Source organism: Anguilla rostrata, chromosome 8 (genome assembly GCF_018555375.3).
Source record: "Anguilla rostrata isolate EN2019 chromosome 8, ASM1855537v3, whole genome shotgun sequence".
NCBI lineage: Eukaryota > Metazoa > Chordata > Actinopteri > Anguilliformes > Anguillidae > Anguilla > Anguilla rostrata.
This window is the reverse complement of record NC_057940.1, coordinates 20,249,243-20,274,852: the sequence shown is the minus strand read 5'-3', so window position 1 is coordinate 20,274,852 and position 25,610 is coordinate 20,249,243. Positions and strand designations below refer to the sequence as shown.

Below are 25,610 nucleotides of genomic sequence, written 5' to 3'. Positions count from 1 at the left end.
CTTCTGTAACAAGAAAGCACTTCAAAGCCACCCCCTGGGCTACAGCTATCAGGAATATGAACTGATGGCTGAAATGCTGATCCTGAAACCAAGCAAGCAACAAACCCAACAGCATCTGTGGTCATGGAAGGTCAGTCGAATTCTAGCTTCTGCAAGCTGCCTGAAGTGACCCACAACTGAATCCACTTTGAGGTCCACCCCTTACTCTGATACAAATTTAAGTTTTTCTTTCTCACTGTCACTCATATACAGTAGCAGTGCCCAAAAAATCAGATGAGTTATGAATGAACTGAAATGCATGTAATTTATGAATTATTTGCTGAGTAAAAACTAAATTCAGCCGACCCTGTGGCTATCCACCACAGCTTATGCCTTTTATTTACACACTCGTGTCTTCTTTTTACGTGCTGTCAGGTATGATTTACATCAGAAGAGCCTGTGAAGAAAGAAGAATGTGGAGGATTCATTGTGTTGCCCTCTGGGCATAGCAACAGTAAATACTTCTCCATAGACCTGTTTTTCCTGAAAATATATTTTTTGTTCACTCATTCAAACTTTCAGTAAGCATTTGACATGCACAAATATGGTTAGTGAGGCACTCCAAGTTTCTTAAGCGTAGTCAAGGCACTGTTACCTTTTCTTGAAAAATAAATCTGATTTGATTTTCTTTTTCTGTGACCAATAAAAAAAAAAAAAATCATTCATAGATTTGTCATCATCCCCATTCACTTTAACATACAAATGTTGTAATGGTTTTATGCAAGGTGCAAGTAAAGGACAATTAATTAACAGGGACATTATTTCTTTATTTTTAGAAGTTTATTTAAAAAGTAGTTTCTACCAGGACATAGGAGAACATACAGATCTTTAAAACAACAGATATGGAGTTCAGCAAAAAGTCTTTACATGCAGGTATCAAAAATAAAGCAAGTACATATTTACACAATTATTGCTAATTTTGTACTAGCATCCATGTTGAGCAAAGAACTCAGAAGTAAATTCAAAAGGATCAAATTTCCCATTTTATATTCAAACACAATGTTATTTTGAGCAACCTCTTTGCACCTACTTAAAACCACTCACTCTATTATTCTGTTAATTCAAGTATTTCCAGTAAGAAATTCTATATTTCACTGTGATCACTAGTCATAAGGTCACTAAATAAGAACCCCCAGAATCAATTCACTGTGAATGTTAAAAAATATAATTTTATATTATAATATGCATAGTATGCACCATGCACCTTTTTCTTTTTTGGGAGGCGGGGGTGGAGGGGGGGGGGGGGGGGTAGGCAGAATAAGTAACAGATTAAGATGTGTGAGTCATATTTTTTCAAACAAAAAAGTAGCATAAGAAACATAAGAAAAAAGGATTGTAATCTGGAATTTCATGTTTATAGGTGGTTCAATGTTCATTATATACAGTATATATTTTTGTTTGTCCTAAGTTATTAATGTACATTATGAAACAGTCTTATCTCATCTAACAGTGCACTCTAAATCTGACTCAAATATTCAACTATGTGTGCAAGTACAAAATAAAATGGTTTGTACATAGTATATAATAAATTTATACTGAAACAGATGTAAATGCATAATTTTAAGCAATATAATTATTTATTTGAACCAACACTGTTCCTCTGTTCTTAATGGCTAAGGCACTTGGTTCTTTGAAAATTATGCTGAGGCAATTGACTTTTTCACCGCATCACTTGAAAATAATGTTGCATAATCTGGAGTAGACAAAAGATCACTAGAATACCTCGTGGTTATCAAATCCTCTTTTTTGTATGTTAAAGCAGAGTATCTATAGCTACTGTATCTATGCCATTGTTAGCACATATATTTAAACGGTTGCCTATATATACATCCAGGCCTTATATTCTGGTCATCAGACAATTCAAATTAATTATAACATAACAGCAATATAATTTTGTTATATGAGCAAGAAATGTATTGCATAGTAGCTATGGAATTAATTTGCATAAGGAGTGTTGTATTGTGGATACTGTGGGTATGCAATTCATATGTTCACAAAAGTAAAATTCATAAGAGTGTACATTGAAAACCAAGATATGTTACACAGGACTAGGTGTAACTTATTTGGAAGCACCATGCAGTTTAAAGTTGTTGTTTTTTTGCCATTTTTTCCCTCCATGTGCAAATGTGTCATCCAGCACACCAATAACTAATACAGCAGCAGAAGAATCTGTTAGGGTAATGTACCGTGTACTTAAAACTGAAAACAAACTTGTTACTTTTTGTGGGGTTATCAAGCGGCCAATCCTGCTTCAGTTCTGGTCTTCAGAATAGTGACATGCCTAACATACTGGTATTCAATTCCGAAGCCAGTGCAGTGATGAGACACAATTAGAAATAGAGTATGACTGGGGATTCAATTTTGATATATAAGGACATTGTGATAAGGACCTGTTTTAAAAATTGTGCTTTTTGGTTCCCTGACAGAATCAATTGACTTTAAACTAGATCCTTCTATGACACATTGAGCCCTATTTTGAGGATTCAAAAGGCCTATCACTAGCACAAACTCAGAATTCACAAATGCAGATTGATAAATGGGAAAGGCAAAATAAGAAATGAAATGATGTTTATGCTGAGGTTACTATTTTCATCTGTCTTATAGCACAGGTTCTCAGTAGAACAGGCTGTCGGTTGTTTAGGGTTGTGAAAACCTAGAGTCTCATTTGTGAAATGTTTGTACAATATGTGCAGATTTGATTATAAAACTGTTGAAACCACTCCATTTATAAACCTCCAACTGGCCATGAAATTGTATGAAATTAATTCTGAACAACACTCTGACCATTAAGAGCAATGATCTTTTAAATGTGATGGAAATCAAAAGGAATGAAGTGAACATTTATAACAGTCATTCCAAGCAGCCTTTTCAAATAATTTTGCAAAACGTGCTGATATATTTATATATCAAGACAAAATGCTGTTGACATTATTCTCATTGTTATTTAATGTAATGTCATGTTTGTGTCAAATTTAATTTGACAATGAAGCCCTTGTCCAGAGAAAGATATCTCACACTTAAATTGTTCATATTCACGCTGTCCTCTGGATTAGATTAAAACACCCACTTAAACATTCCACTGCAAAACACACCTGAATGCTTGAACTCAGATTGAAAGGCATAGCCCATATGAAACAATTTATAATAAGGAATGATTTTGCAGGGGTTTTAAAAGAATAACTAACAATAAATAACTTCAAGTAATTTTCTTTGGATATATCAGTTATAAATATGTGGTCAAATATGCATATTTCAACATGTTATGTTAAAGAGTTATTTTTATTTTTGTAATGTAGCCTAAAGATACACATCTTCGACTGGAAAATACTGTACACATGACAAAAACAATGAACAGCAAAACATTTAAATATATACTCAATGTTTCAGTCTAAAAAATCTATTGTCATCAGTTTAAGGTGCATGCCCATTTAAGACTCCACATGAACATTTCTCCTATTCATACAATATCTGCATGTGACCTTGAACTATACAAGCCATAACTGGATCGTTTTATATTTGATGGAACAAAGCAATTGAGTGTGAGGTCAACAGATTAAGGCACATTGCTGTTCCATGATGTAACTGGCAAATCTACCTATATCACTTGTCCACTGGGAAAAAAGTACTTATTTTACATTTATTGCGTGTCCAAATGTATTTCAGCCATGAAAAGTAACTCTGATGCTGTAATGCTGTTAAAAGTATGCTAATTATAAAACTGGATGAGTTTAGTGATAAATATTTGCGCATACCATGCACATGTTTGAGCATTTAAAAATGAAAACACTGTATTCTATGTTTCTGCAACTTACTTTCAGTCTAATATGTTACTTTGCTCTTTTTCAAGGTTCAATTAACTGCACTATAATACTGCAATTTTTACACACATTTACTCCAATATTACCACTCATAGCAAACTGTAACTGTAAAGTGCGACAAAATGTGTGTTTATAAAACTTATTATAAAACTTATTCGCTAAGACATATTTTGGCATTTAGTGTGGGAAAATGTTTGGTATATGTTCATTCCAGCCATCCAATCTAAATGACAACACCAATCCTCGGAAGCAAATAAGTTTCATCAAGTATTATGAATGCAAACATCACCATTTCAATAAATATCAATGGTCGACTAATCAGTGAATAGTCCTAGATGACAAATTAAACTTTTCTGATCTACATTGAAAACGAATACATCTTCAGTGCACATTGAAGTATCACTATAAATCCATCACTAAAATCAGTGAATCCAAACAGGACTTTTCCTTGCGATTAAATAATAAACACGTTATTAACTTGTCTAAGGAAATTACTGCTTAAAAATTTTATGTAACTTCCTGCCGAGTCAGAAATAAATGGTAAATTGAACTGCTGGCTGGAAAATGCATAGAACAATGAGTTCATAATAGTGAATTTGACAAGACCAACATTATAATAGAAAGCTCAGATCTTCTGAAATGCAGTTGCCCATGTTTGTGCTAACATTTACATCTTTGGGGTATATTATACACTTTGGGTCATTATTTTTGTGACCCAAACGTGTTATTTTGATGTGTTAATAGTATGCCCAGGGCTTTCATTGTATTCACTCTTGAGTTTCTACAAATAAATAAGACATTTAAAAATATGGGTAATGGCACGCATGAGAGATAACAAATTAGACATTTTTGTGCAAATATTTTCACATTTTCTTAACCTGATAAATATAAACAGCACATCTACCATTTCTTCTCACCCCTCAGTTTTTGAAAAACACAAACAACTTTTAAATGTATCATTAAAAAAATTGTATTACCTATGGGTTCTCTTGTTCAGGGGTACTGCAAGGGATTTTGGGCCCCATGAAAAGATCTCACATTGGGCCCCACCACCCCAGACGATCCCATCCCTGCGCAACCTTTTAGGGACCCTATCAGTCAGGGCCCTTGGAATCATGATAAAGCCCCCACCCCAACCCGTGCTCTTTTTATCAATTTTAATTAGGAAAGAAAGCAAAATATCATGTGTGAAAATGTGTACATAAATTATAATTATTATAACAAATATAATAATTACATAATTATATAATTTTAATTAATATATTATTTAATAATATAATGATTAATTATGAAGTCAAGGATCGTATTTTAAAGGATGCAGGAAGGCCTGGTTGCATCTTCATCTTTTGCTTCCTTTCACGAGGCTTGCTCTTGAGCCAAAACCCTTTCTCCGTTTCAGCCTTGATCTAGCACATTCCTTTGGAAAACTTTCAGCAAAGCCTATGATTTCCAACCCACCTTTCCAGGCACTGTGACAAATCCATGTCCCAGCACCGCCCATCATGACTCACCTTAAACAACTCACAGAACACTTCCTTTATAAAACCTCTCCGAAAGCGGCTTGTCACCTGAAAACCAAGCAACACTGGCCCCTAAATCCAAACGGACGTCTTGCCATTTTTTATTATGGTCCCAGGTTTCTCGGCACTTGATTTCGGCCTGGCCCCTTGCTTTTCCTGGGCTGTGTTGACCCGGTTCTGTTCAGCCATGGTGCCCCCCGAGGCGGGGCTGCTTGTTCGGGAGGGCTGCGGGTTGCTCTTATTGTTGTATGTCTGGAAGGCCATGTCCAGCTGCTCCTGCGCCACACGCAGGTGGTGGTGCAGGCTGGCCAGGTCTGAGGGGATGTTCTCATCGGGGCTGGTGCACTGCTGCTCCTGGGCCACGTTGGCCAGGTTCTGCTCGTGAGTTATGAGGCTGTTGGGGATCGGGCCGGGCTTGTCCGACTTCACCACCAGGTTGTACCCTGGAGGGGAGGTGGGGATGTTCCGGTGGTAGGGGTAGCTGTACGAGGGCCGCTGCCCTTTGCCCCGGCGCCTGCGGAGCATGTCCCGGAAGGCCCCGATGCCCAGGTGGAACATCTCGCAGACGTTCAGCAGTAGGCAGAGGCAGCTCACCACGTACATGATGAGGAGGAAGATGGTCTTCTCCGTGGGCCGGGAGATGAAGCAGTCCACGCTGTGAGGGCAGGGACTCTTGTTGCAGATGTAGGACGGGTAGACATGGAACCCGTACAGGAGGTACTGGCCTGCCAGGAAGCCCACCTCAAAGACGGCGCGGGCCAGGAGCTGCAGCACATAGATGCGCATCAGGCCCTCCTCCATGATCCTCCGCCGGCCGTCGTGTTTCTGCTGGTCCCGCCCAGGGGGCTTGGCCGGCTCCGGCTTGATCTCCTGCACCTCCAGGGTGTCCTCGTAGATCATGGGCTCCTCCTCTTCCTCTTCCTCCAGGACCTCCTCCAGGGTGCGGGTGGCCCTCCACTTGATGGCGTGGGGCTTCTTGCGGGAACTGCGATACCTGCGGCGCTCCTCTTCCGAGGATCGGGCGATCTTGTGGATGGCGTAGCCCAGGTACATGATGGAGGGGGTGGAGATCATGATGATCTGGAAGACCCAGAAGCGGACATGTGAAAGGGGAGCGAAGGCGTCATAGCACACGTTGTCGCAGCCGGGCTGCTTGGTGTTGCAGGTGAACTTGGTCTGCTCGTCCGAGTAGATGGACTCCCCACCAACCGCTGTCAGGACAATGCGGAAGATGATCAGGACAGTCAGCCACACTTTCCCCACAAACGTGGAGTGGTTGTGGATTTCTTCCAGAAGACGGGTGAGAAAACTCCAGCTCATGTTGGTCATAGGGCCTGTTCAACTAAAACCTGCAAGTACAGGAACACAGTCAGACCCTTCATAGTCAGACATTTCCACACATGCTAAACAGCACTGACAATATGCTCTATTTGTTCATTGTTTTCCAGCTGAATAAATGGTGATTATGCACACTTGCTTTTTCAATTGAAAATGGAAGTATTATGAACTGGGTGCAACAAAAGGATTCTGGATGCAGAAAAGCCAATCTGGACCTTCAAAATCTCCGCAAAACCCAAAATGTGATTGACATAAAGGAGACAAATGGTACAGCATTTTCATGTATTCACAGATTTATTTGTTGCCATTGTAAAATTATCTCTCAAAAAAAGAAAAAGTTCATCAGATCAAACTAATAATCTGGGTTTACAAAAAACTGGCAATGTTACATGCTGCTTATTTTAATAAATTAAATCATAAAGAAATAAAATAAAAATGATAAACTGTAAGAAAGTTTGTATATTCATAACTTGCACAGTTCTTTTAGCACATTCTATGAGCCTGCGAGCAGACCTCAGGAGTTCCCTGCCTGATACAACCTCTGGCAGCTAAAAGCCAAAAAAGTAATAACCCAATTAAATTCATACTATATTGTTCACAAAGTATCTGAACAGGAAAAGGCTCCAAGGCAAGTCAAGGATATGATGCTAATTAAAACCAACTTCCGTACAAAATTACCCAGTGACCATTTTAAAACCAGTGCTACCTAAAATCTTTTTCACACATTTGACAGATCAGCTAAAAAATGTAATATTTACAAAAAGTCTCGCATTTATGTATCTGTTCTGTATTTATTAACCTCATTCTAACACAAAGCCAAATACAGTTAGCCAAACCACTGTACTAAAAATCAAGTCTAAATACAATGAACTGAACTGTAAACTTAAAGAAAGGAGCATATTGAGTCTTATTTTCACTCATATTAGACCAAACTATACAATTCAGGTTTGTCACACCATGACTCTTAGGCAGATTAATGTTGTGAATTAGTATTCACATTATGTATTTATTGTGTCTCAAGAACAGTCAGTTGTTGTGCCAGAAGATTAACCCAAAAGATAGTTTCACATATTTGAGAGACTATACAGTAAGGATACTGGTAGATCACAACATACTTTTTTAACGTTACTATGACATCCACTGCAATTCACAAGCACAATGTGTTTAAGGCACAGTCATTTAAAAAAAATGGTATGTTGGATGTTTCAGATACATATATATGTGTATACATATTTAAAGATGTATTGCAATTTGTAATATAAACTCAAAGGCACATTTTGAAAACATTGTTTCACCTACGTACGCTCTGTTAAAATATTGTTCTGCTAATTCATGCATTCACACAATTAATATAAATCTTCTCTATTCCTAAAAAGTGGTACACAGTACAAAGACAAAAATATGGATGATTACTCACTGATCATGTCCTCACCCTGAGAGGAGTACTAAGCTCTAAATTCTGTGATGTGCCTGTTTAGCTTAAAGTCCTCCACCTTTCTGGTGTACTGCCAGCTCCTTTTCCATGAAACATTTTGCCTGAACATGACTTTTGCATGCTATTTAAATTCCACCCGCCTCACTCCGCAGAACCTGGACTTGGCTCTAAACCAACGTACAGTCACGTACTTAGGGACTGAAGATGTGATTAACCCCAAACCCTTGGTCACAAAGAAACTGAGAACTGCAGGCACTGCTGACATTTCTATACCAGTTAGAGGGCTCTTGGTTCACTTCCAAAAATATTCTACTATGTAGGCCTATGCGTTACACTTTTAATAAAAAAATAAATGTCTCAATGAAAACACTATTGAAACTAAAACCACAGACTATTGGGGGCATGGAGACTGTATAAAAGGAAAACAAAAATGACACTTGAACAAACACAATAGTTTCTTTTTTCCTATAATACTTTTCTACTCTTAAGTCTTTCCTACTCACAGCTAAAATGAAAAAGAGCCTTTGAGAATGTCTGCCGCTCAGAGGGAAAGTGCTCCAAGATTAGTAGCATCTTTAATTCAGCGTTGAACAACTGAGGGCTACAGACTGCACTGAACATTAAAATCATTTTTACGCAATATGTCTTGACAGCAACTCGAAGTGACAAGCCTCCATACGCCTCTGAGCACTGAGCTAATATTCTGTTGAGCAAAAATAGTCCTAATGCAATTTGCCTTTTTGCTGGGTTTTTTTTGTTTTGTTGTTGTTGTCAGAAACCACACTAAAATGGGACCCACCCAGGGAACCACAGACTGATAACACAGTTTTATTGAGAATGGGCTAAAGCCATAAAACACAAATGGTCAAATCCAACCATTGTGGTCTTTGTTTAGAGCCTCCTTTTACTTAACATGTGATCTACTGAGGCAGAACAGGGAACGCCCCATCACCCTCTGGGACTGAAATATCATAACCCATCAGAGAAAGCAAAAATGGAATTATTATTGGTTGGTTTTGTTGGTGAGAGGAAAGTTTTATGCATATGTACAGACACGCTTTGTCCCTCTATTTAAAAGTATGGCCGCTTGTTTAGGACGTCTAGGATGAACTAATACTAAAGGAAATATCACTGAATTTTTTTTATTAAATGTGTAAAAATTGCTAATGCAATATTCACAGATATGTACTGTAACCCCATTACATTTTCAAGGTTGTAAATCTGTACAAAGTCTGTCTGTAAAGACAGTGCTATATACATTTGCACCACAGAGGGGGCACTGGTTTGCAGTGATACACAGACATATGGCAGACTGAAATCTCTCTCTCTCTAGGCAACGCTATAGCCAATTATCCAACACCCTGTGAGGCTGCCAGCCACAGTCAGCACTAGTGTGCACTGAATTTGATACCAGACTGTCACACGCCAGCGTGACACCCCTGGGCGGGAGATATGGCAGTTTCGGGAAACACTGTTGGCTGCCGCATGGAGAGAGAGAGAGAGAGAGCGCACCGACACAAACCCAAAATCAAATAAACGGACACCTTCACCCTCCCCCCTCATGGGTTCCAGGTAAAAAACAATAAACTAAAACAACAAGCTAAAATAACAAAGACAAAAAAAGTAAAACGTCACAACTACTTTCCAGTGCACCACCCCTAGCTGGCCCACTTTCCAGCCTGTGCCCACTCCTCCATCTTCGCAGTGGCGTATTAATTTCTTTTTCATTCCTGATTGCACAAAACTCCAAAATAAAACAAAACGAAAATCAGAACCACACTCTCGGTGTGAGCTCCTGGTCTCGCCCTTGAACTGTGGAGACCAGCACACCTTTAAGCACCTGGGCTGATTAACTAATGCAACCCAGGTGTGTGTGCTCTGTCCACCAGCCAGAGCAGCCGAAATCAATCCGGTTTACCACCACACCAAATACCACAAAGACCTTTAGGCCAATAGTGTACTTTAAAAGGATGAGCTACCTAGCTCTCACCGGCTCACAATTGAACAAACTATGCATTGATGTTGTCCTTAAAACAACACACACGTAACAACCATGACTTTTATTCAGGGGTTTGTGCTCTAAAGTACGAAAAAACACTTCAAGCAACTCCACACCAACTTGTAGATGTTATTTTTCCAGGGGCTTGAAAACATACACTAAAATTGAAATAATGTTTTGAGAATAACTCCAGAAACTGAACTACCCCTTTAAACTTCTTGGATACCTTCATGGCCTGTTATGCCTCGTCATCAGAAACAGGGGGCAGCAAAGTACCTTATTTTTTCCCTTTCTTCACCATGCAAGAAAATATCTAATGATGTTAAATTACAATTTATATAAAATGCTTTGTATTAATATAAAACTGCAAAATCCACTGACAAAAAGTATTTTGCTCTTCTTTATGTGTGAATGGCATGGTTGTTTTTTTCTTCTGATACACTCATACCGTGTGAGGACAAGGTGCTGCAGAGAGCTATATTTTATGATAGACGGTCATCGGTCAGACTGCGCACATATACCGCAGTGATACGTTTCATCACAGCATGTTTCAGAACGAGGGGGGCGCAGGAGCGGCGCTAATTACACCCCGGGATGCAAGCGAGACGACCGGCGTCATGGCAGGGGAGGGGTGACTGCTCTCTCGTCCTTCTGAGGTAGGCCCCGCCAAATAGCCTCAGCATTGCCTGCTTCATGTGCTAAACCTTCAAATCCGATATGATCTTGGAATGCCCAGTGTTTACTGGAATTTTTCACTGGGCAGATGCCAAGGTCGTGCGCCGAGAGAAGCCTCTTCGGAAGCGCGAGGTTCAGAGTGTGAGTGGTCTCTGTGTGTGAAATGGGTTTCTGAACATGTGCTAACTTCTAAGATTTTAACAATCAAATACAAGTGGTGGCAAATGAATACGGACCGCAAATAGGTTGGTTCTAATTCATTAAAAATGAACATGTCATGGCCATTAAATACATTTCAGTAACTGAACAATGTTTTGGCAGGAACGCTAAATATGCTACAGTGTGCTTGTATTTTTCATTTCTTTTTATTTTCATTCATTTTAATAGGTCTAAATTTGGGATCTCTCTCTCCTAGGCAGACGGTTAAAGAGAATAAGCATGACTTGCCATCTTGGGCTTTAGCATCACACCCCTCCCTCTGCTATGGGACATATCTTGATCTACACGGGGACTGGGATTGAATGGACAGAGCATGAGCGCTGGTGATGCCTTGGTGAGTAGCTGCAGATGGTTTTCACCATGTGGCATTCATTTACATGCGTGTGATGCCTTTGGAGAAACTACAAGCTGCCTGATTGGATCCCAATCGGGGGACGCAACCCCAGCCTTCTACTCCCCCACCCCCACCCCCACCCACAAGTATAACAGGGGCGGGTTGTTCTCTCTCCCTCCTGCCTCTACCACAGACTGAACCACCAGATCACTTAAACTGTCAGACCCTCTTCACTCACACTGATGTTTAGTAACAATGTAATATGTACATTATTTTTACAAGACTTGGACCCCAGCAGCTCCCAGGAGTGGGCCTATTCAGCTGGTGGTGTAACTGGAGGAAGAACTTTTGAAACCGTTGTAAAAACATCTATTTGCGATTATTTAGATATTACTATTGTGAATTCCTCTTGCAATTCAATCAAGATTACCTGCACCTGCATAGAAACTTGCTTAGAAATAACTTTGCGTTATATTTTATGTATGAAAGGTGTTATACAAATAAGGTTAATTCTTATTACTTCTGCCAAGGAGGTTATGTATTGACGTCCATCCCTCCGTCTGTCTGTTTGTCCGTCCGTCCTCCGTCCGTGACAGACAAATCTGGAAAAATAATGGTCGTGTTGCCGTGAAATTTGCTGTGCACATTCATGTTCACAAGAGGAAGAAACCATTTGATTTTGGTAACCCTATGCCCTTTCCTCTAGCGCCACCCTCAGGCAAAACATATTTTGAAAGTAATGACTGGACTACCAAAATATTTGCGGTGCACATTCATGCGAGGGGAGATTGTTATGCCTTCCTGGAAGCCTGCATGTTCCCTTCTAAATGCTCTTCTTATAATGATGGCTCCTTCACTGACAATCGCCTCTTACAAACGGTCCATTCATTTCTGCTGTTGGTGTGTGTGATGTCACCGGGGGTGGGTGGAGTGTACTATGAAGTGAGATTATGGGGTTAGCAAGCGAATTTAAAGGGATATTTCACGTTGCTATAACACAAGTAATTTTGTGGAGCTTACCTTATTGTGTTTGAATAGCGTGAATATGACCAATATCAGCAGTCCCTGTTGACCGTTAACGGCATCGCCATTCCTCTCGGTTCTTCAGCTCCCAGTTCACTCCCATTCATTTTTGGTTGAATCATTTTAAAGCACAAATTACCTATGAACAATAGATTGATAAAATAGAGTACTAACATCAAATGGTCCCTGTTTTTTGAGCTGACAAGTTGTTTACAGGTTTACAGATGTGTAGAAATACAGCAAACCATAGTCTGAGTTTTTAATGCAAGTGCCCATGTGAATATGTTATTGTGCTCAAGGATACATCGCTTAGCTAAAATAACAAAATTTTCTGGATCTTCTTTTTCTTTTAGTGTCAAAATTACATCAGATATAAAAAACTTATGATTGTCTTTTAGTACTCTCTTTTATCAATCTATTATTCTCCATAGTTATTTTGGCAAGGTCTTGAAAATGAATGGGAGTGAACTGGGACCTGGACTACTGGGAACGGCAATACCATTAATGGTCAGCATCGACAGCTGATGTTGCTAGTATTCACGCTAAGCAAATGCAATGGGGTAGGCTCCACAAAATTGCTTGTGTTATACCATAGTGGAATTTAAGTTTTACCTCCAGGTTTTCTATATCACAAAGCTGACTCACTTTAAATTTGGGTATATCGCCATGGTAATTAATGCTGTAGAGCCAACTTGCAGGGGCCTGTATCATGAAGCAGGCCTTCCAAAGTCATTCTGCGAAAAAGAAATTCCATACCTCTCTAGGCTCATTGTTGCAGACACCGCCCCTTTTATGGGAACGTGCATGAGCTTGATTAACAAAGCCAGTGACCACTTAGCAATTTGATAACCACCATCATGATACCAGACAAGCTCAACCGCAGTTGGTAGGTTTTTTCAAGCCAGATAACGCGAAGAAACTCTAGGTATGTTAAGCTTCCTTTATAGTATAACTCCCAGATGACTTATATAAGCTATGTTCATGTTATCCAGCTGACTTAAGTTTTAACCTTAAGAGTTTTTGCAGGATTGGGCTTAAGACCTTGTTGCTAAAGTCTGGCTAAATTGTGAACTCCCTTTGTGAAACCAAAAATCCTGGGTTTATCCCAAAATGTCTAAACTTATCAGCTTAACTTAGCCACATACATAAAACAGGGCCCAGTAGTCTAGCCAGCTATTTATCAGTATTTCAGGTTAAATTCTGAAACAACTTAAACAGGTCTTCAGCTGCCTCTTTGCCGAATTAGATCATTACAAGTCTTGCAAAACAAATCAAAGTATTTATCATTTTTAATAAACATATAGTAACTTAGAAGTTTAATGAAAGTTATCCTTTTTGTTTCATGGAATGCTAAATCGTTTTAATGATACAATCTTGAAAAGCACACGCTGAGAACTTATTTCACCCTGTTAAGGCCTACTACAAACACATTAATCAAATAACAAATGTCTTGAGGTAGTTAAAATATATATATATATTAAATCCCCCAACAAAAACAAGCCAGCAAACAGGAACAAAATGTTTCTCCTGGACAAGGAGGTGTCTGAACCCTGGCATAGAAATAAAAAGGAAGGCGAACAGCTCTAAATTCCCCCAGAGGACAGGCATTTTTGTTGGGAGAGAAAATCCTTAAAAATACAAGGATCACTGAAAGGGGAAGCCTGAGACATACTTGGTTTGGAGCAAATTCAAGTGAAATAAAACTGACTGAACTCACTTGGAGATGTGGCGCCCACTCGCTCCAGCTGTGTCTTTTGCTGCATTCTCACCGCCCGGTCTCCAAATCTCCCGGTTCAGTTCCTCAAGGACGGATGGCCCATTCCTCAGACACAACCTCCTACCAGCTAGCATATGCTACATCCTGACTCCGACATGACAGGCGACATAGTGACAAGCCCGCAGAGGGCCAGAGGCGCGGCCGCCTGTTTATCCTCCCCTCGTCTGACAGCAGCTGAGCCCTCTCCCTTTTACGAAAGCCTCATGCTCTGCAGCGCATCTGGTTTCTATTAAACCAGCCTTTAGCTCAGGAAGAGAAAATAAAAAAGGAAGGAAGGAGCCCTTGTCTGGAAAGTGACCTTCATTCAAGAGGTCGGATCTGAGGACAGTTCGGCCACAGCGGCTTGTGCGAATCATTCAAGGCAACTACCACTGCGTGAAACCACTGTTAAAAATCAGCAGAACATTTTTTCCCCGTTCACCTTCACCGATTAGTATACATGAAGCCAGACATCCCAGGGATTACTCTTTCAACAGTGAGAAAGGCATGTGCGCTTGCAGAAAACCACACATACACCCTGAAAACATTGATACTGGAGAGTACCATGTTGAGAAATAAACAAGCCTTGGGATTCCATAACTTGATTACATAACGTTTAAACATGGAGTGGTGACCCTAACAGACACGGAAACAGGCTGAAGGCTGGGATATCGGGAGAAAAGAAGAAGCAGACAGGGATCAGGTATGTGTGCTCACCCAGCAGATCCGCCAGCGCGTAACGTTCAGGTATATTTTGTCATATCAAGTGTCAAAATATTTAGACTCTGACTGGGCGTTCAGCCAATGGCTGAGCTTGTATCCAGGGCTTGCACTCTGTTGCACTTCTTCTCGTCCTACAGAACTATGGACTGTTTACCCTGACAGCACCAGCTTGGAAGAACAAAGGAGAACAGCGTTGCTGTCTAACTAGCCATCTAACTTCTGCATTGCCTCGCAAGGAAATGTCCCTGTGCTAGTATACTTAACATAATTCATACATAAAACGGGCTCCATAACTTTGGGACAAAGACGTATTTTATCTTGATTTGGCACTGTATTCATCAATTTTTGATTTGTAATCAAACAATGCACATGTGGGAAAAGTTCAGATAGTCAGCATTTATTAAAGTATTTTATCTTTATATTTTTTATATATTTTGGTTTCACCATGTAGAAATTACAGCACTTTTTATATGCAGTCCCACCATTTCAGGGCACCATAATGTTTAGGACAAATGGCACACATGTTTGTGATTAGTGAGGTGTGTTCAATTGTTTCCATTGTGCAACTATAAGAGAGGTTTCAGTATCTATTTTTGATTCTAGGCTTTTGATTGCCTTTGGAGTCTGGTATTGGTGTTTGTAAACATGAGGACCAGAGGTGTGCCAATTAAAGTCAAGCAAGCATTTATGAAGAAGTCAGAGACCTAGGCCAAACCTTAGGCTTACCAAAATCATCTGTTTGGAACATTCATAAGAAGTAAGAAAGCACTTGTGAGCTCAGTAATCGCATAGGACCTGGTAGGCCAAGTAAGACCGCTACAGTAGATGACCGAAGAATGCTCACCATAATGAAGAAGAACCTGCAAACACCTGTACGACAGGTCAGAAACACTCTTCAGGAGGCTGGCGTGGATGTGTCAGTGACTACTGTTGGAGGAAGACTTCGCAAATAGAACTACAAAAGCACAAGATACAAACCACTAGTTAACCACAAAAACAGAATGGCCAGCTTACAGTTCGCTAAAAAGCACCTAAAAGAACCTGCAGAGTTATGGAAAAAGGTTGTATCAGAGTCATGGCGAGAGCAAACTATGGAGGCCAAAAGGAACTGCCCAAGATCCAAGGCACCTCTCTGTGGTCTGTGAAACACGGTGGTGGGAGTGTTCAATGGCTTAGCTGAGTCTGAGACACTCTCTGAGCCACCCTTTTAAGGGTATTGCCTATTTCTAATTTCATTTCATGGAAAGGAATAGGTCATACAAGTGTTTTTTTGTGAAAGATACTATCAGAGCTTTAAACAGAGCAAGCATAAGTGTGTCTTGCATGTGAATTATGGCTCTGTGGAAGACCAAAATATACCACAGTAGGCTGAGGGGGAAAACATAAACCTCTACTTTAAAATCCGAGGCTGTGAACCACGTAGGCGTGGACGGCATCTAAAAAACAGCCAGTTGGGGCCCCATGGGAGTAACGCCTTTGACCGCCGCCCCGAAGGGCAGCCGACAGAAGGGATCTGGGATTGCACGCTTCCCTGGTGAGTGAGCTGGGGGGGGCTCCCTGAATGAGTCTCCAGCCTGGGCTCGCGGGGTTTGCTGTGGCAACCACATGCTCTCCCCCAGGGTTTCCCTAGAGACTGAGAGAGGCACGTGTCCCCTGAGCACCATGCTTTGGCTGCTAAACTTCCTGCTGCTCAAAGGCACAGATGGTAATCTTTCTCAGAAAATATGCTGTTGAATTTTTTAAAATATGAAATTTAATAGAAAAAAGTCTGAGAGAACAGATCATTGACAATTTTGCTTATGATGCTTCATAGCTGTTAACTCTCCATAACCCCCATTACATCATGAGTAAAGTGAAAAGGCAATACGTATCACATATAGTTATTCTGTAATTATGATTGGTTTCCATAGTATTATTTTTTTGATGTTTTAATTCAATCCTTCCAGCTTACTAAACCTATGTCAAGAAAATGAAATGGTATACAGCAGTAACATTATGCAAAGAAGCCATTTGTACTATCAAATGCATTACATCATTCCATTATTGCGAAGAACATACAGACCCTTCATTGACCTGATACAACAAGGAAAGTGGCTAAGTTCAAAGTTTCTCTCCAGATAAATTCATACAAGTTCTGTTAGCAAATAGCAGATGTTATGGAAATGATGTGTTTTGCTGACAAATGGCTTGGAGACTAAAAAGAGACGCAGGACCAAGGCACATCAAAGCAACAATAGCTTCTCTCTACCGTTGCCAAAGTCAACTCAGAGTTTGTCTCAAGCACTAAGTTGATCAGAGCGGACTGGGGCCACAGAGGTCCCCATTTACGTAACGGATCAAGCACAGTCATGTGACCGGGTGCCCCTGGAGGCAGGGTGACATGTGACACCAGCGAATGTGCGATCTCCAGTCGTCACCACCCCACCAACCAACCTCTACCCCAGTGAGGTGGCGGAGTATCCGAAAGGCAACCTTAGAGTGGTGCTAGTCCATTCTCATTTGATGATATCCCTCCTTTTTAAGCCTCCCCCCTCCCCCCACTCTCCCCCACCACCCTTGCTAGTTTGATGGAATCTGGAGTCCACAGAAGCGACTCGGATCAGGACCCGGGAGGCAGACGCCAGCTTTGCCCGAACAAATTCCCATCCTGAACGGCAGGCAGCTCATCGCAAGGACAAGAGCCCAAAACAATATCCAGTATAGAGCTCAACTGGAGCAAATGTGCAACCGGCTCCAGGCTCCAGCATTTCTGAGTTTAGCTCAAATCACCCTTCGCTAAAACTACATCTTTAAGGTAAATCTAACAATGCGGATATTCCATGACTTCTACAGTTGCTGAGGATGGAAAGAAAGTGAGTTGTCCTTTACTAATTAAATTCAAAGGACATTTTTTTGTACTTGCCTCTTGACCGCAAGCAAGGTACAAACAAATGCCACAATAGAGGCTTTTCTGTACTAAATGAAATAATTAATGACAAGCAGAGATATTTTCCCAATATATGCTTAATAACACAGGAAAGAAAAAAAACTTAATTTATTTGCCTCTTGTTGCAGTCAGATATTGAGCAATCTGTCTTCCATGCACCTAACTCACCGGGTGTAAATTATCAATAAAATATATCTGTAAAAATATATTGAAAAGGTCACTCATGCTGTGCCTGTAAATAGTATTGGTAAAAGCATATTTCTCCAGAGCTCTCTAGAAATAGTCCCTTCAGTATTCACATTTAAAAATACCCTGTGTTAGTGAACAAAAATGAAAATGAAAAAATAAAATAAAAATGTAATTGTATTTCAAGACATTTTAAATGACATGACATTCCAGTCACCTTGACATTTTCTGCTACAGCCAAAAGAATGCAAGAATCTTCACAACCCTTCACGAAATCAATTCCAATATTTCATGAATTCCTCAGTAGTATGTAAAATATTTAAAGTAACAATACCCTTCAGTTACCAAAACATGCAGCTAAACTATAGTTTGAACAACAGTGAAATTATCCACCACATTAATTCACAGATAATAAGACATATGCATATCACAGTGGATCACCAATATGATTTCTGTGCAGAATGTCCCTTCTCTGCGATAATGACTGATTAACATAGAAGTGTGCCCTGGGTTCTAAGCACTCTTATCATTCACACCAACTGTCAGCTGTCAGCTATTATCTTTATTTGAAAGTCTTCTCCCAGCCAGGTTTGGAACATGAATTGACAACCACCAAGACAGTACAGAAACATCCTAGCCAAAACAACACTGTTGAACCAATTATTATCACTAAAAAAAACCCCACTTCTCTCTGTATTTAATTAAAGAACAAAAGAGAAAAGTTACTGTGTTGTAAATATGTCACTGGACTATCTGTGAATTGTGTTCCAACGTTTTCTAGAGTTTGTATATTTTTGAAAAAAATGTCCCTTAAAGTGAATTGATGGCTTTTTATTGAATCCACAGGCATGTCCCTGCACTACTGACAAAGAAATAGGTGTATTGTTACCTCCATGCAAATAATGAATGAGAGGTTACACTGCAAGCCACCATTTAAATGTAATTAAGTCTTTTTGCATAGGGAGCAAACACAGCTCTTAAAAATGTATTTTCACATCATCACACCTTTCGTCACAAGAACTCATCAGAGTAGTAGTTTTATATTTCAGGGTAAAACTGGTAAAGAACAAACAAAAAAAGGCATGCTTTGGGTTGTGGGAGGGAACTCTACTTCAACAAAACAGAAAAGAGCGAATACACAAAGCTCATCTTTACCTGTGACCAGATTTGAAAGAATTCTTGCTGACCCTGGTACCAGAAAGAGACATGTGGAGCCTTGGCAGAGCCAGTGTCATCCGCACACCCATCATCGAGAGAGAGAGAGGGAGACAAGCACCGGATGCCTCTGCTCTCTGGGGATTGGCGAGGCTGAGTCTCCAAAGGGGGGGGGGGGGGGCGACTGCTTCCCAGCACGATCACATCAATCACTACTTGCACAAGAGCGTTATCGCTGAAAATACAGCCGTACATGTCAGACTGTCTGTTCTGCTATCTGCTATTTGTTTATTCATAATGCTGATGAAAATAGCGTGTAAAATAAATATGTGTTGATGCAGGACACATAGTGTAAATACAATGTAAACACATGCACACACGCACATGCACACATGCACACACACACACACACACACACATTTTCCATTGCCAAGGCAACGATTAATATTTTTATGAACTCTCTACCGCTCAACATTTTTTGAATGCTCCACTTTGAGAAATACCACACATGTATAATTTAAACCAAATATTTGTCATTGGTAGAGCTATAACATTTTATTTGTAAATCCAACCCTTTATTTCATTAGTTGGCACTGAAGTGCATTCATTAGCTGTATATATTTCTCATTACAAAATGTAAATATGTTCTGCAGATCTAACACAAGCAGCAGTTTCAAGAGCTGGGATGATTATTTCCTTTTCCCCCAGAAACTTGGTTAGAAGAGTGGCACTGCTCCCAGGACATTCGCTTATAGCCCTGCTCATATGAGAGTATTCTTGGGTCAGGTCTCTAGCCTGCCCTATGCTAATATACAAGTTCATTGATTTAATTGAGCCTACAGAGTTTTTTCTGTGCGTTCAAGTGTGCATGAGGAAATGAAACATGAACAACTGTCCTGAAATCATCCTTCTTGCTGTAAAGAATAATATTTTTTTCTCACTAATTCAGAATAGGTCACTGCATTGCTCAATTCATTGCTATACAACACATGTATGTTAATTTAATGAGTCTTAAATCTTATATGATTTATAGGATACATATAGGTTGCTTGGGTTTATTTTGTTAAATCAATTTCTGGCTTTTTTGAAACAAAAAGCAGCAAGTATTAGTGTAGTGTGTCTCATTGTACATTAACACAGTGCTGAATTGCATTGCATGTCTGGTTTATTAATGACTATTAAAATTGTCAGTTTGTTTCAAATGTTTGTGGTTTAATTGTTGTGAAAATCTTGTTCAAAAATATTTCTGAAGCTGGTGAGACCCAAAATTCCTATCCATTTTTTGTTTTGAGGTCTTCTGTCTCACGCAGTAAACTGTTTCTCTTCATCCGTATTAATGTTGATGCAGAAGGCCGCCCCACCATTACAGTTTCAGGCTACATGCCTGTGCCATAGGATGGCATAAAAACGAATATGGTGGACCATGTAAATCACAAAATTATATGGCATAGCCAAGATAATGTGTGTACATTTTCAAAAGTACAGGCCTTTTTTAGCGATCTGGCCATCACGTCATTAAGAGGTAAATACTTGCCAGAAATAGTGTCAAATCTTAATCTTTCTGTGAAAAATTCTCACAACAGAGAAAACTGAAATAAATAATTATGTGCGATGTATTCGCTTGTATCCTTTGAAGGGTACCCATGGTATGTGTGGATCTTAAACTATATAAGGCATGTAAGGCTAACTAACAAGTCTGACACCCTGCCGGTGATACTGTAAGAAATAGTGCTACTCCGGACGCATTCAATAGCTGTGTAAACTTCTCCACCTACTCCATTCACTTTGGGCCACAGATATGCACAGATTGTTTTAGCTTTGCACTTCTGCAAGTTTATTAAAATGATCCATGCTGGCTGTGATGGTGTATGAAACAACATTATTGTTTATAAGTGACACAAAACAATGCTGACTATGATGGTTTATGTAATAGATGCTAGAACAATGACCGTGTCTTGCATGGTAATATAATACTGTTTGAAGGGGAGTATCTCAGAAATGGATGCAACTTGAGTATTTCATTGCTAAGGCAATGACTTTTAAAAAAAAAACATAATATGCCCTGTAAGATAGGACACTGATAAATGATAATAAATAATAATCATTTTCATGGTTGCTTTAAATCGAGTTTACAGTATCAGGGCAGAACAGCATCTGCAAGCATAGATGACCCCTACATGAATGGTAAATTGAAGAGCTCTAGAGGTACCACCAGAGTGAAGATCCTGTCCGAACGGATCCAATCGACGGTTGACTGGGTCTTTGGATTGTTGTGAAATGTATGAGGTAATATCTCTGGCCTGAGTTCAAAGAAATACAACCAGACTACACCTGTGGGCTTCCCTGAACATGTGTAAACCTGCTGAACATTGATTTTCATCTGATTTCAGCATTCAAAGCATGTGGTGCAGCTGTAGATGTTGGTCCTTGTGCATGCTTCATTATAGAGGTGCAGTGAAGAGAAAAATTTCAGAAACGCATTGCCGAGTTGAGAACTGTTCATCAGTGTCAAAATGGAAAACAATGGTGAAACACTGTTTATGAAATTGCTGCATATTAGCAGCTGTTCAGAAATGCAAGAATTAGGCACTACTGCCAGTAGGGGGCAGCAGTGATCCAGACAAATGTTCTCTCCCACCGTAACAATTTGTAACAGCCTAACAGCCTGAGTAGTTTTTTTTTTCCTCTAGCTATACAGAAAATGTTATCTCCTGACACATTTACAGTGGTAACAATGAAACAACCCAATAGCACAATCTGACTGACCTTCAGGTAAATTGGTTTATTATTTGTTTTCAAACATTTCTGCAGGCTGGATAACGTTGACGCTGCAAATAGCTACTGTGTCAAGAGACAAGAAACCTTGTTAAATATCCATATGGAAATGCTTAGATAGGTAAAAAATGGAACACTAAAAGTACAAAACACAGGACACAGCACTATTATAAATGCAAAAATATAGAATACCTTGAATGCATTTGTAATCGAGGAAATACAATTGAATTTAAAGAAAAGCATGCCAGCATCCTCAGTTATATTTGAGGAACACCATGCTCTTCTCTGTAGTTTAATATTGGCAGGGAGTCTATTTGGCAGGTACCCTTTTCTACACCTGGGAAGGTTGGCTGCTCCATCTCAAAATGTCGCCATCATTCAGGTACTGGTTTGAAAAAGAAAGACAAACATCCTAAATAAGAGAGGGCAGACACCATTGGAGTGAACATGCAGTCGTGAATGCGAATGATTTATTTAATGTTTACACAGAAAAGCATACTGGCACTCTGAGTCTAGAGATGCTGTAAAGCCTGGGTTTTCAACAGGGGGACCCTTTCAACAGGACCCCTGGGGGTCCCCTGATGATACTGTTGGGGGTTCCTTGCCAGCTGGCACCTGCACAGATAGACTCCTTCCCATGGTCCGCAATCACAGTCTCCTTTTGTAACTTATCATGGGGGTGTCCTGGATGTGACTGAGCCTGGGTGGGGGTTCCTGAATCAGAAAACATTGCAAACCCCAGCTGTACAGGAACCATCAGACTGTGCTAGGGTGCATTTATATTTCAACCACAAATACATAAGTACATCATATAGCAGTCTTAGGAGGGAATTTGAGGAGCTATGTGAGGTTACTACATTGTCAACAACTGCCTTTTGAAGTGCGGCTTACCATCAGAGTTAGTGAAAGCCTTTGAGTATCATCTGAAATAACCAATTTATTATAACCAATTTTTAACCAATAAATAAGCAATGGTTTTAATATCAGCAACAATGAAATAATATGGCCTGCAGTCAGTAATAGTATGCACAACAATGTCATCAGTGGACTTCTGACAGCTAAATTAATTTATTTGCGGATCAATATCAACAAACGGCATTCCCCATCTCCAGAGAAACATTTGCTTTCATTCCAGATTCAGCTTACAGAATAGCATAAAGCCCATATGGAAACACACTGCCCACATCTGATTGTGTTAGTGTGCTTCCTCCATCCACACCAAAGTGATTTGCTCTGTGATTCATCAGTGCTGAGTCATAAATGTGGTGGATGGAGTCAGGTGTTGAAACTGAGGTGTTTGCTAACAGCACGCAGACATTCTAGGAGTCGTCACTGTCCCACAGTGCAATGACACATGTTGAGCAAGGATGCCCTCTTGGTATCTAATGTGGAGTGCAATATAATTCTGGGAAAACCACTGTGCTGTAATTTGATTTATACTCTCAGCCCTATTCTCAATACTTACTTGTCACAAACCATAATACAGATAAAAGAGACGGAAGCGACAAAGTGAGGGTCATTTGAAGTTCACCTGAGAGTCATTGATCAGCAGCAATAGTGCACCAGCAGCATTTTCTGTTTTTTTTTTTTTTTGCTACACACAGTGGGTATTGGGGATCACCTCATTGTAGATATAGTTGTATTTCAGGCTCATTACTATTAAAATGTAAAAAATACACATTTTGGGGAACTTCTAACAATAACTTGCCAGACCAATAACTTGCCAAGCCCGACAGCCACTGCCCTGTGCAAGGACCTGTGGAAACACTTTGTTCCAAACAGTTACTGCTCTATTCTGTTCTGTTGCCTATCAGACAAACACCAATTAAACAGGTTGACTCTGTGATCATAAAAAGAAATGTTTTCTTTAAAAGAACATACTGTTCTTGGCAATTGTAAATTATGAATAATGAAGTTGCAAACGACTTCACTGTCTATTGTCTGTTGTTCACAACCTCTGCAGTATTCAGGAGCACAAAGCTACTTCAATTTCATAGACACACGCATCGCAGTATGTTCAAAGGCAAAAGGGGACATGCAAGATATGTGTTCTTTGGTTAGCTGAAAAAAAATTAAACTCGGAGTACTGCAGATAAACAGATAAAGTTCACTCCACTGTGGCCTTCCTATTCTATTGACATGGAAAGCAAAGCCTCTTTCTCTGTGGAAACACTTTTCAGAGGCCAAAGGTAGCTGTTATAGACAAAACAAGCCACTGATAGGTCAACAAACATTTTTCAAGTGCACTCTTAATCACGAACCACAAAACAGAGTCTCACAGCAGCACCCTGTGTACAGGAAATCATCCTCCGGAAATGTAGTGTGCCACTGGGTCCTACACATTATTGCATAAGCAGTTAGACATGGCATGATAGCATAAGCACATGACTCTCGGGAAGAAGGAGTCTTTCTGCCCCATAGAGGCATTGCTTTTCTAGCACAACCAACAACCCGGGGCTACTCACTGTGCTTATTAACAGTCCCACACATTAACCACAAGAACATATAAAAAATAAAAAAAGGTTCCCTTATTTCAGCATGGAGGCTGTTAAAGCAGAATTATCCAGATCAACAAACAATATGTGCCTGCTTGCACACCCTGTTCTTTTAAATCAAAGAAACAAGTGAGACAATCACAGGTGACTGAAAACAGCACAGATCTCTATCAGCAGAGTTGAGTGATTTCAAAAAAAGCATTCAAAGTTCACTTAATAACAAAACATGAATAGCAAAAAAAAAAGAAAGAAAGAAAACATTGGTGAAAATGTAGAAGGTAAAATCAGCAATCATAAATAAATTAAGCAATCCCATTACCTTTTATTTCTTCTACAGGACTTAGAGCATCTCCTACATACTGGTATAATATACAGATCCATATTGTCATAACTGCTTCCTGTTTTTTGATGACTTGAACTATTACAGTAACATCTACTGAATGCAGATGCAACCTTTCCCATGTTGAAAATATATATACTTAACAGGATAACTGCACAACTTATTCAAAGTTATGATTCCACAACAGAACTATTTTTGATGTTTCAATATTGTCAGTACGAACACTATCATTATGATTGAAAGGAAAATCACTTACTCCACAACATGGTCTCATGGACAGCGAAATCATTACTCGACTGAAGGGTCAAATGGGTGGAGAACACCGTACCTACTGTCCCCGTAGAGAGAAAACAATGTTCTTTTACTGTTCTGTCACTTCAGAGCTTCCTGGGACGGCTTCCGGACCCCGGTAGTTGTTCTGGCCCTGAAACAAGAGAACAGAGACAGTGGGATCATTCTCCACCCTCCCGACGTAAACCGCTCACCACCAAGTACAGGCAGGACTACTCGAGAGATGAGCCCAGTTCCAATACCCCCATTGTTTCCCTGGCTGGTTACAATCACTGTCGGGGGCCCACTATGCCTTTATTTTATCAATCAAGAGTTGTGTTGCAGTCGTTCATTCAACCTGGTATTTCTACAACCCCTGGGAATTCAAAGCCTTTATGAATTCCCAGCTTATGTCTGGGGAGTGGAGGAACAGACAATTTGACCTTTCTATCATCAATGATTAAAATAACTTGATCTCTTAAACTGCATTGTGTTTCTGGACTCAAATGTATTAGTTCAGAGTAGATTTCTATGTTTGAAAATGGCCAGGCAGTAGAATACTTGGTGTGACAGGTTATTTGCCA

At 39.9% G+C, this 25,610-nt stretch overlaps 1 protein-coding gene across 4 annotated transcripts; it reads right to left on the bottom strand.

Annotated features, from left to right (window-relative positions):
* Positions 1-1,263: 1,263 nt before the first annotated feature.
* Positions 1,264-25,176, bottom strand: gjc2 (gap junction protein gamma 2). Of its 4 annotated transcripts, XM_064346950.1 has the most exons (3): positions 14,118-14,715; positions 11,898-11,979; positions 1,264-6,726 (listed from the first exon to the last, which is right to left on the bottom strand). In XM_064346950.1, the coding sequence occupies exon 3, from the start codon at positions 6,704-6,706 to the stop codon at positions 5,450-5,452; it is 1,257 nt and encodes a 418-aa protein (XP_064203020.1). In that variant the 5' UTR covers positions 6,707-6,726; positions 11,898-11,979; positions 14,118-14,715; the 3' UTR covers positions 1,264-5,449. The 4 variants fall into 4 exon arrangements, with proteins under 4 accessions (XP_064203020.1, XP_064203023.1, XP_064203021.1 ...); XM_064346953.1 differs by lacking the exons at positions 11,898-11,979; positions 14,118-14,715 and adding an exon at positions 25,013-25,176; XM_064346951.1 differs by lacking the exon at positions 11,898-11,979.
* Between the last annotated feature and the right edge of the window lie 434 nt (positions 25,177-25,610).

Coding starts and splice junctions, on each gene's coding strand:
- gjc2 (XM_064346953.1), bottom strand. CDS start 6,706: ATGACCAACATGAGCTGGAGTTTTCTCACCCGTCTTCTGGAAGAAATC.